The following is a 20,150-nucleotide window of genomic DNA, read 5'->3' on the forward strand; positions in this document are numbered from 1 at the left end:
ACAATGTGCAACGCGTAAGAAATTCAGGCATTACTGGAGTGAGCTAGCTACACTGGAGTTTATAGCCAGAGAGTTTATAAAAAGAAATTACTGGCTCAGAACTTTCAGTTCTTGGTTTAAGGCTTGGTCAGAGATTCAGGATGTTGCTGCGATGGCGCTAAAGGGATTTCTTTTTGCCTGTAGGCACGAGGTTGATGTAGGCAAAAATCAGACACAGAGTTTGACTTAACAGATTGCAGGATTATAACAGAGGGTTGAAATCAAAGCTGGCAAGCAAGGTTTTTTAAGTGACATTTGGCACACTGTCTGGGAAGAAGTTCTATCATTAGAATCAGAATGGCACGTTTAGAAAATTCATAGAAACACAAGTGATCCAAACAATAAAATCAAACGTTTGGTACCAAATGCTGAGATCAGTCAGCATTTAAAAGCAGATAATACAAATCACTCTAAATATTTTAAACAGAAAGTGATTTCACAGAGAGACTTACATATCTAAAAAACTGTTGAAAGAGTTGGAGAAGCGATGTACAGTGAGTTCCCACAGGAATGACTCCCGTAATTGACTCCCCAAGAGACCAACTGCTGATACAGAGATCACAGAACATTGTTCTTGGTGACAGGTGGAAAATTAGAGATCTTCTAAGAGTAACTAGGGACAAGCCAACATCCAAATAAACATCATAATTACATATCATGTAACAACTGAAAATAATAAGTTCCTTTATTAAGAAATACATTTTGGCTGCTGTTCCAAACCACAAGATGACAGTGACAAAGTGAGAGTTTTTTCCCCTCTCACTTACTAGGGTGAGCTAAACAACCATGGGCTGATGTCCTAGCTCTTTGGTGTTTGCGAGAGCAGACTCCTTCTATTTGTTGAGTGCTAAAGAGGCAATTACTCAACCTCATGAACTAAGATCACAACCATATTCCAGCCTGTGGGGAGAAGAGATGGAAAATGGAGGGAATGTCTCTTCTTTTTAATTGTACAACCTATAGGGTACATGTAATATCTGTTCAGATTTTACTGGCTAAAATTTAGTCACATGGTCTATACCCACTGGAAGGGAAACTGAGAAATATAGGGTTTTCTTTTTCGAATTAAAGATGGGTTGATAAGTGTATAAGGTCAACATATAAAAGGCAATTATATTTGCATATACCAGTAACAAAAACAAAGAGAAAATGAAATATTAAGAGACTAGTTTTGAAAATCATTTGCCTTTAGCATTTAAAATATTATATAATAATGCTCCTTCCATAAAAACTATAAAACATTACTGAGAAAAATTAAAGAATACCTAAAATATATGTTTATCCTTACCATATACAAGGTTAATATTTTAAAAATCAATTACTTTTCTATATTACAACAAAAAGAAAACAAAAATTTAAAGATACCACTTACAAAAATTATAATTTTCAAAAGCATAAAAAATATTAAATACCCTTACCATAAATTATAATACATTATTGAATATTTCAATCTACGGAAATAACATGTTTTTCCATTTATTGCAGCAGTGAAATGTTTAGCCATGTGCCTATCTAAATATAGGTATATCTTACATACTACAAGAAAAAAAAAAGGCTATTTCAGAACAAACAGCAGACTACCACAGCTTCAGGCTTGGGTGATTCAATAAAAAAATGACACCTTGTTTAGACAGCAGAACTTACTTTTATATAGTTAACTTGTATAATAATCCTACTGTAGTAAAGCTATATGAAAGAATAAACTTTAATAAAAATTCATTAGTTGCTTACCAAATAAAGAGAATTTAAAAATTGATATTATGCCAATATTAACTAATATGAATTATAATTAACAATATGCAACATTATTAACACTTTATTATTATGACTTTATACTAAAACATTCTAAGATTTGTAAATAAGACATAATGATGTCACTTATTTAAATTTTATTCAGCAGCTTCTCCCTCATAAGTAATGAGGGAGAAACTGCTGGACAAATATTTACAAAACAGCTTATCAAAATTAATTTTATTATTTTTTTCTTTTCTTTACTGAGGTATATTTGATGTACAATATTACATAAATTTCAGGTGTACAACATAGCGATTCACAAATTTTAAAGCTTATATTCTATTTATAGTAATTATAAGATATTGGCTATATTTTCTGTGTTGTACAATATATTCTTGTAGCTTATTTTAAAAATAGTAGTTTGTACCTCTTAATCCCCATCCCTATCTTGCCCCTTCCCCCTAACCTCTCCCCACTGATAACCACTAGTTTTTTCTTTATATCTGTGAGTCTTTTTCTTTTTTGTTAGATTCACTAGTTTGTTTTATTTTTTAAATACACACACAGACACACACACACACACACACACACAGACATAACAAGATGAAATTTTGCCATTTACAATGGCATGGATGGACTTGGAGGGCATTATGCTAAGTGAAATGAGTCAGAGAAAGACAAATACTGTATGATATCACTTATATGTGGAATCTTAAAAATAAAAAATAAAACAATAAATAAAACCATAACTAATTTTAAATACTCTAAAAATGTTACCTAGCATTTTCAGGAATGTTCTTTATACAAGTTGTAGAGAACTTTATACAATATCTGTTCTATTATATCTGAAATTAGAAGGAGGACAATTTATAAAATATAGTTATCACTAGCAATAGAGAGATTTGGGACATAAGAAAGAGGAAGGCTGAGCAGGCACCTTGCTACCATAGTGAGGAAATTTTAGTTCTCCTTGGAACAAATATATAAAAAAGCAGAAGGATTCCAGAAAAAAAAAAAGTATTGTACTAAAGGAGAAAGGAGAGGCTATAGAGTCACTTAGGCTATTATTATTACATCCATGAACACGAGATGAGTATTTTTTCAACAGACGTAGGCAGCACAAAAGAAATACAGCTTTCAGACTTTATAAGTCCCAGTCCATTTCTGCCAATTCAAATCTGAACCCTCACAAGTCCAAGTGCTGTCCAAACGTATCTACCATCATGTCCCCTTGAAAACTTCAAGTATAGCTCCTTCCTACATACCATTAGTAATGTATTTCTAAAATTCAGACATTCTGTTTTGAAATGTTATATCCATAGCCAATTTCCCATTATTTAAGTGTGAAAAATTATAATGTATGACACATCTACCCATCTAACCCCAACTAAGTTCTAAAAATGCAAATGAAATACAGAGGAACACCAATAAAGGTATTATGTTTATCCCTACATTTATAAGAGCCATAAATTCTTTCAAGCCAGTGATGTCTATCATTTTGATTAGCTGGTGTTTTGAGTCTTCCTTAGACTAACGTTACATGTTTACATGAACAAACTTAGTAGTGAATCCTTCAGTGAGATATTATAAGAGCTCTTTAATTATTTTTTGAATCTACGTCTTCGAAGCCAGCTCTTTTGTGAGTAAATTCTTTGAAGGGAATAGGAGGGGCAGAGGAGGTCTGAACCTTTGCTTTAAGCAATGAATGGAACATGATGAAGGAAAACTAGCAAGTATACAACATGCTTTTAAGAAATTTCAACTTATGCACACTTTAATTACATAATCTCTTCAGCAGGGAAGAGGACTTGCTGAAAAAAGGGAGATAACATTTACTAAACGCTGACTGTATGCCAATGGTTGTTTAAAACATACTATACATGATCTCAATTATCTTTCAAATCACTCAGAAATAGATTCCAATAGCCCCATTTTTATAGATAAGAAATATAGATAAGAAATAGGTAAGAGATAAGAGAGAGGTTAGTAGATCAGGTGACATTTCATGGGCAGTAAGCAACACAAAAATCCAAATTCATCTCTTTAAACCTCAAACACATGCACTTTGCACTAAACATTGTGTACAGGGTTCACTAAATTATAAAGCCGAGTACAATCAGCCAGATTTCCCTAACTCAGGACTCTGAGTTGCTATGTCAGCATTCTCATCAGTAGAATGAATAAATGAATAAATTACTGCCAAGTATTTCAGGGAAATACTTGACCTCAAAGAGAAGCTAATCCATTCAGCCCCCATTGCCTTACATACATTTTCTTAAACAAAAGTTGATTCCCATGTTATATCCCAAAATATAATTGCTGTATAACTCACATTTGGAAATTACTATGGGGATTTAAAATACACACGCACATGTCCCACACAAAGTAAGGCTTCATCCCTGTCCTTATTATACTGAAACTTTTTATTAAATATCTACCACTAACACAGAGAACATGATAGTGGCTGAATCTGCATATGGACATTTAGAAGAGGAATCTTGGTTATCTTTTTCTTATTAAAATTCTTTAAACAATTATTTTTATCCATCATCATTTAGCAATTAACAAAATTGCCATCAAAATACGCTCTTAAATATAACTTCTAGAGACTCAATAATAACTTAAAATTACTTTTGCTAAAAAAACTCTGGGTCTTATTTGACTGATTAGAATCACTGATTCCAGATTCAGTTCAATTGCATCTTCCTAAATAGATATGTTTTGCCTCCTCTTGTCTTTTCTATTTTAACCTGTCCCTGACGATGTTGTTAGCCTACGTACATGAATATAGGTGAAAAGTGTGCATGAATTAAAGTCACTTCCAAAAGTTTAATGGATGTAGCCACTGCTTGTGGAACATAATGCCATTTACCCTTCTTTAATTTGTGGAAGCCCCAAGTTAAGTGTTTTTGCAGTAATGAGAAACTGAGAAACATTTCAAAGATACACACACATCGGTCATGACAAATCAAAAATACTGAATTAAAGATGTTTTCAATAAATGATAAGATTGAGTGATTACAATGTAATATAAAATAATTATATGTTTGTGATCTCTGCAAGAAAGAAAATTTTGCTAACACAAATGGTAGAAATATATCCTTAATAAAATGCAAATAATGGAGGCTTACACTCAAATGTCTGCTCCGTCTAAGGAATACTGGTAAAGATGCCCAAAATATAGGATAATGTAAAATGATATGATTCTTATTGAATAAATGCCTACCATATACCAGATGTGAGACTAGGTAAATTATGTAGGTGATTACCTCTTTTTATTTTTAAGAGTCTAAGAACCTAAGAAATAGGTCCTCTCTGCTTTATAGATGAGGAAATTGAGTCTCAGAGAAGTTGTACAACATATAGCTCGTAAGAAGAAAGTCTGAAATTAGTACCTAGTCCACTAGAACATGGTACCTGTGCTTTCCCATTTAGCCTGGGAGTATATTTTTTTGCTTCTATTCAAATAAGAATACAACTGCAATTCTTGTGAATTCACAAATTTTACCCTGACTAATGGAACCCCATTGTCAGGGACAGACATGAAAGTGCCCTACAGTATTCACTTCATCTCCTGTGCTGTCCACTGGGGTAGCCACTAGCCAAGAGAGGCTACTGAACAATCAAAATGTGGCTAATCCAAATTGAGATGGGCTGCAGGTATAAAATACACACTGGATTTAAAGACTTAATATGAAAACAAGAATATAAAATACCAAATTATCTTACATTGTTTTTGTGTTAAAATGATAATATTTTGGGTATATTGAGTTAATGCAAATATATTCTAAAAATTAACTTCACTTTTTTTAACATAACTACTAGCAAATGTAAAATTACACATGTGGCTTACATTTGTGGCTTGTATTATACTTCTGCTAAACGTCGGTGTTATTCCTGAATTCTCTTGCACCAACTTTCATTAAGATCAATAAAAATCAGTTTGGCTTTTCCTTTTTATTTGTTCAGGATACCCCCCCAGGTATATTTAAATACATATATACTTATATACACAAGTGTATACATATATACACTTATATACATATATGTACACATACATACTGCCTTCCTTTAAAATGTCAAAGACTCCAAAAAGAGTCCTCTGAACTCACGATGCAGTCATAGTTTTTCTGAATCATTTCACAGTTTGAGTCTGAAAATGCTTAGCTTTTCACTTCTACCAAGAGAAAGGCATATGCTTTGAATTTCTGGAGGTACATAAAGGTACATCGAGTAGTTTTTAGGAATGTTAACTCCATAAGCATTTGTTTTATTTGCTGCATTTGAATGTAAGCATCACAGCTGAGATAGCTATGAAAACATTAAATTATTTCACCTCAATTTTCAGAACGCTCCTGATAATATAAATAATGGCAATTGGTTTTTTCAGTTCATTGGGTTTTTTTTGTGTTTTTTTTTTTGGCTTAGACTCTTTCTACTGCAGCCATCCCTACCAGTTATCATACCTCCTATGAATGAATACTGTATCTCTTCTGGGCTCAGTTTGTATTCTTTCATTCTTTTTTGTATGCTTGTTTTCTAAGACCATTCAATATCCTTTCAGTGTACATTCATTTTGAGGAAAAAAATTGATATTCAAGGTGGTCCCAGTGTAGTTCCCGTTTAAAACCCAGTTTAGCTTTACAAAGGAAATTATCTGAGATACTTCTACACAAGGTCCTGCTTCAGTCAAACTACCCGCCCACATCCACCTCCAAGGTTTGCATGACACAACCTCTGCTCTGCCTTGTGCCTTAGGGCCTGCCCACAGTGCTCTCCCCACCTCATTCATTATATGGTCCGACTGTGCTCACACTTGGTCTCCCTGTGCCACAAAGGGTTTCCCTTCTATGAGCTCCAAGTGTGTTTCCAAACTCCTGCCCTTCCTGTGCAGAAGTCTCAAATTAGCTCCCTCCACTGGATGTTTTATCTTCTTTACATCCTCATAAAGTTTTATATATTTTTCCTGGCACTTTATTATATCCAACCTAATATTAGAGTTATTTGAGATGTTTTTCCCATTCTCAATTACCATGTTGAGATATTCTTAAGAGCAGAGATTCTCTTATTTTCTATTCATCAAAATTTTTAATGAACACCTAAAATAGCAAAAGGATATACAAATTACTCTAGCAATATATGCCCTTAATTTTATAATTAATATATAATTTATACCACTTTGTATATATTTTTAAATTTTCCTTTTGGAAGCTTTTTTTGTTAAAGAAACTTTATTCCAGATTTCACAGATTTAAAAATTTTAAATTCCCAATGAGATTGGTTTGTTCCTCTGACATCCCACTTAGTAAGTTGTTCGCTGAAGTTTAATGTGGTTCAACATAAAACTTTTGCTCCCTCACTACTTGGATGCTATGAGATTACTTTTTATTATGATCAAAAATTTCTTATTTAAAAGGCCAGACCTGTACAAGAGCTAGCATAGCTGCCAACAAACCTCCTACACAGAATGAAAGGTGAAGGTTTTCTCAAGAAAATAGATTAGGGGTGCAGTCAAGTTGGCATACTAGGAGGATGTGGAATTCGCATCTCCTCACAACTAGGGCACCTACCAGGCACCAGTGGGGGACCACGGACACCTAAGGGGACAGGAGGAAGCCCCAGTGACCAGGTAGGATGTGGGGTATGGGGGGAGTGAAGAGGGAGGAGAAGTGGAGGCAGGTGCCCCTGAGGGGTGGCTGGGGGAGGGGAAGGGATCCCATGCCCAAAGGGGGAAATTGGGGAACCTCTGGGAGAGCAGAGGATCAAAAGAGACCGTGGCCAGGTTTCCCCTGCCCACTTGGGCCCCCGGGAACCTGCTGAGATCCCGGGCCTGATCCTCTGCCCACTGAGGCCCCCTCCAGCCATGCAGGTCCTGAGGGAGTGGGAGGGAGGGAAGGGGGAAGTAAAAGTAAAGGCCGGACCTCTGGGATCAGCACGCTTGAGGGGCAGCAGGGGAGGGTAGGAGTTCCTACACCCAGCGGAACCCACCCACGGTTAGGGGTAGAAGGGTGACGGGGAGACCCTGGTGGAGACGGTGGGGGAGGGGCACAAAGGAACAGAAGGGAACGCGGCCAGTGCTTTCCTTGTCCACTTAGGCACCGGGGAGCCTGTTGGGTTCCTGGGCCTAAACCTCTGCCCTCGGAGCCTCCCTCCTGCCACGTAGAGTCCAAGCCCTGACCCTACACCCCCACCTAGGGCCCCACCTCTACACTTGGAGATCCCCTCCAATGCACTGGGCCTAAACCCCACCCACATACCCTCACCCAGCGCCTTATCTCCAAACTCCAGAACTCCACACTCCAGAGGTACTCCTTTCGACATGCTGCCTCTCCCCTTCTATATAGGTACTAAGCAGAGGCCCCGCCACATACTTGAACATCGCTCCCCCACCTGCCTAGGTCCCGCCCCACCCTAAACCATGCCCCTGCCTAAGTTCCAGCCCCACTTAAACTCCACCCCCACAGCCAAGGGGTTTTTTTTTCCCCCCTCTTTTAGATTGGGCTTCTGTTTTACCTTGTAGATTCATTCTTATTGATTCTTTTACATTTTTATTTTTCCTAATAAATCTTTTATTTTTCTATTTTATTTTATTCTTTATACTTTGTTATTGTCTGTACTTTTGGCTTATTCCCCACCCCCTTTTTTGAAATTTTTAAAAATTTTTTATATTTTCTCTTGTGGATTTATTGTACCTTGTTGCAGTTATTTCCATTACAGTGTTATTTTTCCTAATATATTTTTTATCTTTCTAATTTTATTTTATTTTTTATTCTTTGATATTGTACTGCTCCTTTGTTTCTTTCCTCCTTCATTTTTTTTTTTTTTTTTAACTGTGCCACAAAACTTGCGGGATTTTGATTCCCAGGCCAGAGGCTGGACTGGAACGCCTATGGTGGGAGCTGTGAGTCCAAAATGCTGGACTAAAAGAGAACCTCAGACCCAAGGGAATATTAATCACAGTGAGGCCTCCTGGAGGTCCTCATCTCAACACCAAGAACAGGCTCTATCAAACTGCCTGCAAACTCCAGTGCTGGACGTCTCAGGCCAAACAACCAGTAAGAGAGGAATACAGCATCACCCATCAAAGAAAAACAAAAAAACAAAAAAAAGAAACGACAAAATAATATGTTACAGAAGAAGGAGCAAGGTAAAAACCTACAAAACCAAATAAATGAAGAAGAAATAGGCAACCTACCTGAAAAAGAATTGGGAGTAATGACAGTAAAGATGATCCAAAATCTCAGACATAGAATGGAGAAAATAAAAGAAACATTTAAAAAAGATCTAGAAGAACTAAAGAGCAAACAAACAGTGATGAACAACACAGCTGCTGAAATTAAAAATACTCTAGAAGGAATCAATAGCAGAATAAATGAGGAAGAAGAACGGATAAGTGACCTGGAAGATAAAATACTGGAAATAACTACCACAGAGCACAATAAAGAAAAAAGAATGAGAAGAATTGAGGATAGTCTCAGAGACATATGGGACAACATTAAATGAACCAATATTCAAATTATATGGGTCCAGAAGGAGAAGAGAAAAAGAAAGGGTATGAGAAAATATTTGAAGAGATTATAGTTGAAAACTTCCCTAACATGGGAAAGGAAATACTCTCTCAAGTCCAGGAAGCACAGAGAGTCCCATACAGGATAAATCCAAAGAGAAACACACCAAGACACATATTAATCAAACTATCAAAAATTAAACACAAAGAAAAAATATTAAAGGCAGCAAGGGAAAAGCAACAAATAACATACAAGGGAATCCCCATAAGATTAACAACTGATCTTTCAGAAGGGAGTGGCAGGACATATTTAAAGTGATGTAAGGGAAAAACCTACAACCAAGGTTACTCTACCCAACAAGGATCTCATTCAGATTCGATGGAGAAATTAACACCTTTACAGACAAGCAAAAGTTAAGAGAATTCAGCACCACGAAACCACCTTTATAACAAATGCTAAAGGAACTTCTCTAGGCAGGAAACACAAGGGAAGGAAAAGACCTACAAAAACAAACACAAAACAATTAAGAAAATGGTAATAGAACATATATATTGATAATTACCTTAAATGTAAATGGATTAAATGCTCCAACCAAAAGACACAGACTGACTGAATGGATACAAAAACAAACCCATATATGTGCTGTCTACAAGAGATGCACTTCAGATCTAGGGACACAAAAAGACTGAAAGTGAGGGGATGGAAAAAGATATTCCATGCAAATAGAAATCAAAAGAAAGCTGGAGTAGCAATTCTCATATCAGACAAAATAGACTTTACAAGAGACAAAGAGGGACACTACATAATGATCAAGGGATCAATCCAAGAGGATGATATAACAACTGTAAATATTTATGCACCCAACATAGGGGCACTTCAATACATAAGACAAATGCTAACAGCCATAAAAGAGGAAATTGACAGTAACACAGATATAGTAGGGGACTTTAACACCCCACTTTCACCAATGGACAGGTCATCCAAAATGAAAATAAATAAGGAAACACAAGCTTTAAATGACACATTAAACAAGATGGACTTAATTGACATTTATAGGACACTCCATCCAAAAAACAACAGAATACACATTCTTCTCAAGTGCTCATGGAACATTCTCCAGGATAGATCATATCTTGGGTCACAAATCAAGCCTTGGTAAATTTAAGAAAATTGGAATCATACCAAGTATCTTTTCTGACCACAATGCTATGAGACTAGATATAAATTACAGGATAAAATCTGGAAAAATACAAGCACATGGAGGCTAAACAATACACTACTAAATAACCAAAAGATCACTGAAGAAATCAATGAGGAAATAAAAAAATACCTAGAAACAAAAGACAATGAAAACACGATGGCCTAAAACCTACGGGATGCACCAAAAGCAGTTCTAAGAGGGAAGTTTAATGCAATACAATCCTACCTCAAGTAAAAAACATCTCAAAAAACCAACCTAAACTTAAACCTAAAGCAATTAGAAAAAGAAGAACAAAAAACCGCAAAGTTAGCAGAGGGAAAGAAACCATAAAGGTCAGATCAGAAATAAATGAAAAAGAAATGAAGCAAATGACAGCAAAGATCAATAAAACTAAATGCTGGTTCTTTGAGATGATAAACAAAATTGATAAAACATTAGCCAGACTCATCAAGACAAAAAGGGAGAAGACTCAAATCAGCAGAATTAGAAATGAAAAAGGAGAAGTAACAATTGACACGGCAGAAATACAAAGGATCGTGAGAGATTAGTACAAGCAACTATATGCCAATAACATGGACAACCTGGAAGAAATGGACAAATCTTAGAAATGCACAACCTTCCGAGATGGAACCAGGAAGAAATAGAAAATATGAACAGACCAATCACAAGCACTGAAATTGAAACTGTAATTAAAAATCTTCCAACAAACAAAAGCCCAGGACCAGATGGCTTCACATGCAAATTCTATCAAACATTTAGAGAAGAGCTAACACCTCTCCTTCTCAAACTCTTCCAAAATATAGCAGAGGGAGGAACACACCCAAACTCATTCTATGAGGCCACCATCACTCTGATACCAAAACCAGACTAAGATGTCACAATGAAAGAAAACTACAGGCCAATATCACTGAAGAACATAGATGCAAAAATCCTCAACAAAATACTAGCAAGCAGAATCCAACAGCACATTAAAAGGATCATACACCATGATCAAGTGGGCTTATCCCAGGAATGCAAGGATTCTTCAATACACTCAAATCAATGAATGCGATATACTATATTAACAAATAGAAGGCTAAAAACCATATGATAATCTCAGTAGATGCAGAAAAAGCTTTTGACAATGATCAACACCCGTTTATGATAAAAAAGTTTCTAGAAAGTAGGCATAGAGGGAACTTACCTCAACATAATAAAGGCCATATATGACAAACCCACAGCCAACATCGTTCGCAATGGTGAAAAACCGAAGCCATTTCCTCTAAGATCAGAAACAAGACAAGGTTGCCCGCTCTCAACACTATTATTCAACATAGTTTTGCAAGTTTTAGCAACAGCAATCAGAAGAGAAAAAGAAATAAAAGGAATCCAAATTGGAAAAGAAGTTATACTGTCACTGTTCGCAGATGATATGATACTATACATAGAGAATCCTAAAGACACCACCAGAAAACTACTAGAGCTATCAATGAATTTGGTAGAGTAGCAGGATACAAAATTAATGCACAGAAATCTCTTGCATTCCTATACACTAATGATGAAAAATCTGAAACAGAAATTAAGTAAACGCTCCCATTTACCACTGCAACAAAAAGAGTAAAATACCTAGGAGTAAACCTACTTAAGGAGAAAAAAGACCTGTATGTATACAGAAAACTATAAGACACTGATGAAAGAAATTAAAGATGATACAAACAGATGGAGAGATATACCATGTTCTTGGATTGGCAGAATCAACACTATGAAAATGACTATACTACCCAAAGCAATCTACAGACTCAGCGCAATCCCTATCAAACTACCAATGGCATTTTTCACAGAACTAGAACAAAATCTTTCACAATTTGTATGGAAACACAGAAGACCCCTAACAGCCAAAGCAATCTTGAAAAAGAAAAATTGAGCTGGAGGTATCAGCCTCCTTGACTTCAAGCTCTACTACAAAGCTACAGTAATCAAGACAGTATGGTACTGGCACAAAAAACAGAAATGTAGATCAGTGGAATAGGATAGAAAGCCCAGAGATAAACCCATGCACATATGGTCACCTTATCTTTGATAAAGGAGGCAAGAGTATATACAATGGAGAAAAGACAGCCTCTTCAATAAGTGGTACTGGGAAAACTGGACAGCTATATGTAAAAGAATGAAATTAGAACACTTCCTAACACCTACACAAAAATAAACTCAAAATGGATTAAAGACCTAAATGTAAGGCCATACACTATCAAACTCTTAGAGGAAAACATAGGCAGAACACCCTATGACATAAATCACAGCAAGATCCTTTTTGACCCACATCCTAGAGAAATGGAAATAAATACAAAAATAAACAAATGGGACCTAATGAAACTTCAAAGCTTTTGCACAGCAAAGGAAACCATAAACAAGATGAAAAGACAACCCTCAGAATGGGAGAAAATATTGGCAAATGAAGCAACTGACAAAGGATTAATCTCCAAAATTCACAAGGAGCTCATGCAGCTCAATACCAAAAAACAAACAACCCAATCCAAAAATGGGCAGAAGACCTAAATAGACATTTCGCCAAAGAAGATAGACAGATTGCTAACAAACACATGAAAATATGCTCAACATCACTAATCATTAGAGAAATGCAAGTCAAAACTACAACAAGGTATCACCTCACACCAGTCAGAATGGCCATCATCAAAATATCTACAAACAGTAAAGGCTGGAGAGGGTGTGGAGAGAAGGGAACCCTCTTGCACTGTTGGTGGGAATGTAAATTGATACAGCCACTACAGAGAACAGTAAGGAAATTCCTTAAAAACTAAAAATAGAGCTACCATATGACCCAGCCATCCCACTACTGGGCATATACCCTGAGAAAACCATAATTCAAAAAGTGTGATGTACCACAATGTTCATTGCAGCTCTATTTACAATAGCCAGGACATGGAAGCAACCTAGGTGTCCATCGACAGATGAATGGATAAAGAAGATGTGCCACATATATACAATGGAATATTACTCAGCCATAAAAAGAAATGAAATTGAGTTATTTGTAGCGATGTGGATGGACCTAGAGTCTGTCATACAGAGTGAAGTAACTCAGAAAGAGAAAAACAAATACTGTATGCTAACACATATATATGGAGTTTAAAAAAAAATGGTTCTGATGAACCCAGGGGCAGTTCTGGAATAAAGACACAGATACGGAGACTGGACTTGAGGACATGGGGTGGGGGAAGGTAAGCTGGTACGAAGTGAAAGAGCAACACTGACCTATATACATTACCAAATGTAAAATAGATAACTAGTGGGAAGCAGCCGCATAGCACAGGGAGATCAACTCGGTGCTTTGTGACCACCTAGAGGGGTGGGATAAGGAGGGTGGGAGGGAGACTCAAAAGGGAGGGGATATGGGGATATACATTTGCATATAACTGATTCACTTTGTTATACAGCAGAAACTAACACAACATTGTACAGCAATTATACTCCAATAAAGATGTTAAAAAAGAAAAAGAAAGTAGATTAGTCTGAGGTATCTGAAATGCTTTTACATTAAATTCACATAAGTATACTTATCCCTCAACAGAGTCTTGAAATGTTTCTTTTCCTCTGTACTATTCCATATAGTGCTGGAAACATCAGGCTGGAAACATCAGGCAAGGAGCCTGGCTTAACTATGTGTCAATGGGAAAATATTTATCTAGAAACCTACTCTTAACCAAATTAAAACACTCCCTTTAAAATGTATGAGGAAGTTATGGCAGAAATGGCAGTGTTCCCCATTCTACCCACCATGTTAAAAATCAGTACAAACAAATTAGGTCATTCTTCTTAAAGCACTTTTGTTTTTGTTAGTTACAAGATATAATTTATATACAAAATGAATGGCACTTTTATTTTCTACTCCAAACTCATGGTTTAAATATTAATATATGCCATATTATCAACTGATAAAATTTGTTTTTCTTTTTTGCCACACCATGCAGCATGTGGGAGCTTAGTTCCCAGGCCACGGATTGAACCCATGGCCCCTACATTGAGAGTGCAGAGTCTTAACCACCGGACCTCCAGGGAAGTCCCAAAATTTGTTCTTTTGTCATTGTTAACACTATATACTGCATTTTCATCTCATCCTCTAATATTTTATATGAATTAATGCTACTTGCTATTTCCACTTCTTACAATATTGTCACTGTATGTATTATATTGGACATCTACCAATAATTAATTATTTAGACAAATTACCCCCAAATTTTTAGGTGAATGGATGGACATATTCAATCATCTAAACTATTTAAATATATAAACTCAACATTCAAATGAATAAAGTATTGGTCTAAAAAGAATAAAGTAAATAACATAATCACAGTAACATCTAATTAAAATTGAGTAAGTCTGTTCTTGATGTTCTTATATTGTATTAAAAGTGAATCGATATTTACTAAGGACTGAATTCTGAATCAGACTGAAAACAAAGGAGTCTTAGTTTATTGATCTAAGAAGAAATTGACTAAACTAGGAACTGGGGAACTGGTAAATATACCAAAGCTTGGAGAAATGTTGGAAGACAAGTTTATGAGTAAAGCCTTGAAAGATAACATTTTAGATTCAAAAAGATTTTTCTTTATGAAAACAATGATTTACTAGGTGTTTATGTCACTTCTTTTCCATTTCCTTCCTTCCCACCTACCACTCTGTAAAAGCACCACAGAAACAAATTAAAATGTACCTGCTGGAAGAGGCACTTTGAGTTCTTCTTTCATGGAGTGATGGAATGATAGACAGTTCTTTGTAAGCACAATGTCATCCAGTGCAATATCTCCATGGTGGCCTTTCCCAACTCTGCCTTCAAATTTGAGTTGGAAGTCCTCATCACCAGACAGGGATAATTCTTCCCGCTGCCAGAAATTGCCTTGTTCTACAGTGAGGTTAAGTAGGACCTTCGTTTGGTTTGAGACTGACACCTGGATCAAAGTGAGCGCTCCAATGCCATGTCCATACATGTGATAATGAAAAATTATCTGTAACCAAGAATCAGAATATTATATATAATTAGTACAATTAATTTCACCTTATTTTCAATTATATCATTTTGTCCTCTCCTTTCTTAACAGATTCCTGAAGGAAAATTAGATCTCTATGTTCTACTGCTCTGTGAGTACTCTACCAATGAATGAAGTTAGGCCAGCCTTAAATCATATGTTGCAAAACATGGAAAATAGTACAATAAGGATCAAATAGAAACTTAGTTGAAAAATGAGCAGAGTTCACTTCCTTTCTGTGACTTATAAAAGTAGGATTCCTCCACAAACTCTTAAGATCCACTGTCAAAGGAATAAAAATATCATTAAAAAGTGAGGTATTATATAGAAAGACTTTTCATGATTAAGAAATATCAGGTACTAAAGAAAATCATTTCTAATCTCATGAAACTTAAATCATTTTCTTCAAAATAGCAGAGTACTTTATTGCTTATTCTACCACATCCTTGCACTTGAAACACATTTTCAGTTCTACAAGATCCTCAGGGCTGTACTATACATAGCAAAACCACCAGAATAGCGATTTCTAAATTTTACTTGAAACGCTTTAGAAGAGCAGACTTGAGAGTTGTACCCCCAAGTAAAAATTAATGTTAAGTATTTCCAGGGATTAACATTTCAATGTTTCAAAGATGTAGTTTACCAGATTTTTAGTGATTGTTACACAGATGGAGAAAGTCAGGGGACATTCCAGGAGGAAGAAGAATATGAGTTAGGAACAATAGGGACTGAGAGTGTTTTTAAGCTTTTGTCTTGTCTTTTTTATGAATGAGGGAAAAGAGTAATGGTGGGTGATCTTCACACAGGAAAATCACGTTTTGGAAAGACTAGCACTCATGGATATTATATTCTAGAGAAAGAAAAATGAATGTGTTTAAAGGGTAAAGAATGTGATTAGACAATATATGCAATGCATACTTCAAAGAGCACCAAGTAGAGCTAAGCCATGTAAATAACTCTATGCAAATTTCCTAGTTGATGAATAATACCTGAATTTTAGGTATTATTCTATGATCCAAAAATGTTTCTTCTATTGATTAATCCATTACTGTTGGAAAACATGAGCTCTATGACCACTTTGGCTTGTTTGGGGAGGACTGGTCAAACCTGAGTGTCACAAAGTGAGAAACGCAAAGAGTCTGAGGCCAGCCTCTTGAGCAGCGCCAATAGGCAAGAGAGGAAACTACCCAACAGGCATAGCATGTCTGTCTGGAGCCCTTGCAGTCATAGGTGTGGTCTTCCCAGTATTCTCCCTTGTTTTGTCTTCTTATTTGCACAGAAAGCATAAGGCATATGTTTTATGTCACAGTAAATACTTCCTTATCTTCTTGAGGCCATTTTCTGAATGATGCCATTGGGTCAACATGCAAACAAGCATCTAAATACTCCATTTCTACAGAGAACACTTGATGACAATGTAACCTAATCACAGGGCAACATAAATGAATAAAAATCTCTTAAGTATTAAATTCTTCTAAGGAGGCATTTTCACCGGAAATTTCAGTTACTCAGAGGTTTGATCTCTACCCACATCAATCTATGTCTGCATCCCTTCCTGCCTCCCATCCATCCCTCAAAAGGAAGAAAAATCTCCAATTTGATTTTTTCTCCTTGAAGTTTTCCACAAGGTTAAGTGACAGAAAGGATTTTCATGAAAATATGGAAGGTCACTCTGCTTACCTGATAAACAAATGTTTATATATGAGAGACCCAACCATTCCCAGCATGACCTTTCCTTACTTCTTTGTATTCAATCTATATCATAAATATTCATAAAATGAACCATTCATCATTAATTTTTTGACATTTCTCCTAGGCATACTTCATTATTCTCACACAGGTGTTTAAAACAGTGGGAACTATAGTGCTGGGACCAGGGAAAAATAGAGATGAATGAGATCCTTAGTAACTACAGTATGAAAAAAAAAATCTTTTGAACATTCTTAGAGGAAGTCTGAAAAGAAAAGCTAAGGAGTCTGTTTTTGATGTCTTTCAAATTACTCAATATTTTCTTGAAAATAAACCCCAGCATACCAGATTTTATATATGTTGAGTCTATATCTATAAATCTATATACCCATAGATATTCTGAAATTTGTAAGTTAGTTCTAGTCTTAAAAGCTGATTAAAAATTAAACATGAAATATATACAATTTCAGTTTGACTTCTTTGCTTTTCTAAAACTCAATGTTTGCCAAACTAATTAAATAAAGTTTAATATAATTGTGTATGATTCATTAGATCCATTCTGGACTGCTGACTGAGTTACGTCTTTAAAACTCTGAGAGTGTCACTTTCTTGCAGAAAATCTATGAAATTTGCCTGAAGAGAGAAGAGATATGTGATTATTCCCTGAGAATTAAACTATGAAATCAATTTAAGATGACACAGGAAAGCTCCTAACACAAACTAAAGGTTTAACATGTCTTAAGACTGGGAAAATGGTAGGATGTAAAGGATGGTCAGTATAAAACAGAGGAACAAACATCTGCGATAAGTACAGGTACAGCTGGGGAGCCTTCGAGCAAAGATTTAATATGTCCCCTTCTGGGGTTAGGGCTGTCTACTGAGGAGACAGATACACAAGAATATTACAATTTGAAGATAATAAAGGTTTAAATCATGTTATTGTCTCCCAGCCTGATTCTTTGATTGGCTAGCAACTTTCTGAATATAATTTGTTTTCCTTTCAGTGTTCAGACACTGGGGAATACACCAGTCAGAATACATGTGTTCAGAGCTTATGGAGATTGCATTTCTTGCTGTAAACATAAATAAATGGCAAATTTATTCACGCATTAATCTCTTATAAGCAAAATTCTGTGAAGTCATCTCTGAGTGCTTAATTTATATGTAAAGATAAATTTAGCCCCTAGCTTAGCTGACTCAAATCCTTTGGGGAATAAAACTAGACAATCATGCAAACAATAAATAGTGACTATGCAAACGCATAGTCATCATATGAAGGTCCATACAACTCTATTTATACTTTTAACACTCTTATAAATGTTTTCTTCAAGTTTCCACAGCATAATGGCCAAACCATTTTTTCTTCCTGCCCCTAGAAATTCTACTTTTTAAAGGGTCAATTTCAGTCTTTCCTTTTCCATGAAGACGTCTTCAACCATTTTATCATGGTGCCAACTATGACGCATATTAGTTCTTGGAAATATTTAACTTTATACTTTTTCTCATTGTTTAATTCTCTTTCTTATGGTGAAATTCCCAAAATTCCAATAAGTACCAAGTTCCCTGAGTGGACACAACTGATATTTCACTTCTTTTGTTCTACCCGTGGTTATGGATAATAAGAATGACATTTTCCAATGGTTTCCAAAATTCCTTATCTATGGAACTTATCCACAGGATAAATTCTTCCAACAGCTCTAATGGTCCTTCCCTTTCACCCTTACTTCACTTTCTACCTCCCTCACATATTCCAAGTTGAATACATTCAAACTCATTTGTTGGTCTGGTGCTGGCCGTTTCGTTTTCTGTACTTAACTCCATCAGAAGTTGTTCATAATATTTCTGGTTTTTTCCCCATACCTTGCAGTTTTTGCTTCTTCTGCTTATGACTGGGCTTGAAATTCTGGCTGCTCTCATGGGCTGCTGCGGGAACAAGCTCTTTATAAAGATGTAATGACCAGATGAATTTCGCAAGGTGTGATCAGCAGCTGGCTGTGTGCCTGAGGCAGGGATGCCGCTAGCCTTCAGATTCCAGTCAAAGTCATCGTCCTGTTCCTGCTCCCAGGCACAAAGATCAAACTCAAAATCACAGCAGCCACTGGAGGTACCTGGAAAACATTTTCCAATTTATGGTGGAGAGAAAAAGGAAATTAGTAGATAAAGCATGCAATCACAAATTACAGTAATCTTATTAAACACACTCATGTTTCAGGATCTTTGAACTTGCTACTCTCTCTGCCTGGATTCTTTCCCAAATGGCCTGTCCACTCACTTCTATCAGATCTGTATTTGAGCATCACCTTCTCAGTGGGTCCTTATTTATCAGTGTACGTAAAATCTCCTATCCTCAACTCTGTCCTGCTTCACTGTTTATTTTTATTTTGGGCACTTTTCTAACACATTATATGTTTTACCGACTTATTTTTTGTCTTCCCCCACTCCTCACTCATCAGAATGCATGTGTTATGAAGGAGAGAATTTGCTCAGTTTTGTTGTTATATTCCCAATGCCTGGCAAATAATTGCTCAATTTGCTGAATAAATAAATGAACTTTTAAAAAAGAAAAAAAATACAGTAATCTTATGTAGCTTTTTTTTTTTTTTTTTTGCGGTACGTGGGCCTCTCACTGTTGTGGCCTCTCCCGTTGCGGAGCACAGGCTCCGGACGCGCAGGCTCAGCGGCCATGGCTCACGGGCCCAGGCGCTCCGCGGCATGTGGGATCTTCCCGGACCAGGGCACGAACCCGTGTCCCCTGCATCGGCAGGCGGACTCGAAACCACTGCGCCACCAGGGAAGCCCTTATGTAGCTTTTATATATAGAATGGATAAACAAGGTCCTACTCTATAGCACAGAGAACTATATTCAATATCCTGTGATAAACTATAATGGAAAAGAATATGAAAAAAGAATGTATATAGATGTATAATGGAATACTTTGCTGTACAGCAGTAATTAAC

General features: G+C 36.1%; 1 protein-coding gene across 1 annotated transcript in view; it reads right to left on the minus strand.

Annotated features, from left to right (window-relative positions):
• Positions 1 to 20,150, minus strand: part of MALRD1 (MAM and LDL receptor class A domain containing 1) — a 587,465-nt gene that overhangs the window by 314,820 nt on the left and 252,495 nt on the right. Inside the window, exons 26-27 of the mRNA XM_089906459.1 lie at positions 19,053 to 19,300; positions 15,191 to 15,482 (exon numbers count right to left, since the gene is read on the minus strand). Of these exons, the coding sequence (XP_089762585.1) occupies positions 15,191 to 15,482; positions 19,053 to 19,300 (540 nt within the window). The remainder of the gene's footprint in view (positions 1 to 15,190; positions 15,483 to 19,052; positions 19,301 to 20,150) is intronic.

This window comes from Delphinapterus leucas, chromosome 2, assembly GCF_059928025.1.
Source record: "Delphinapterus leucas isolate spDelLeu-1000000601 "Yukka" chromosome 2, BTC_Dleu_Yukka2, whole genome shotgun sequence".
NCBI classification, from domain to species: domain Eukaryota; kingdom Metazoa; phylum Chordata; class Mammalia; order Artiodactyla; family Monodontidae; genus Delphinapterus; species Delphinapterus leucas.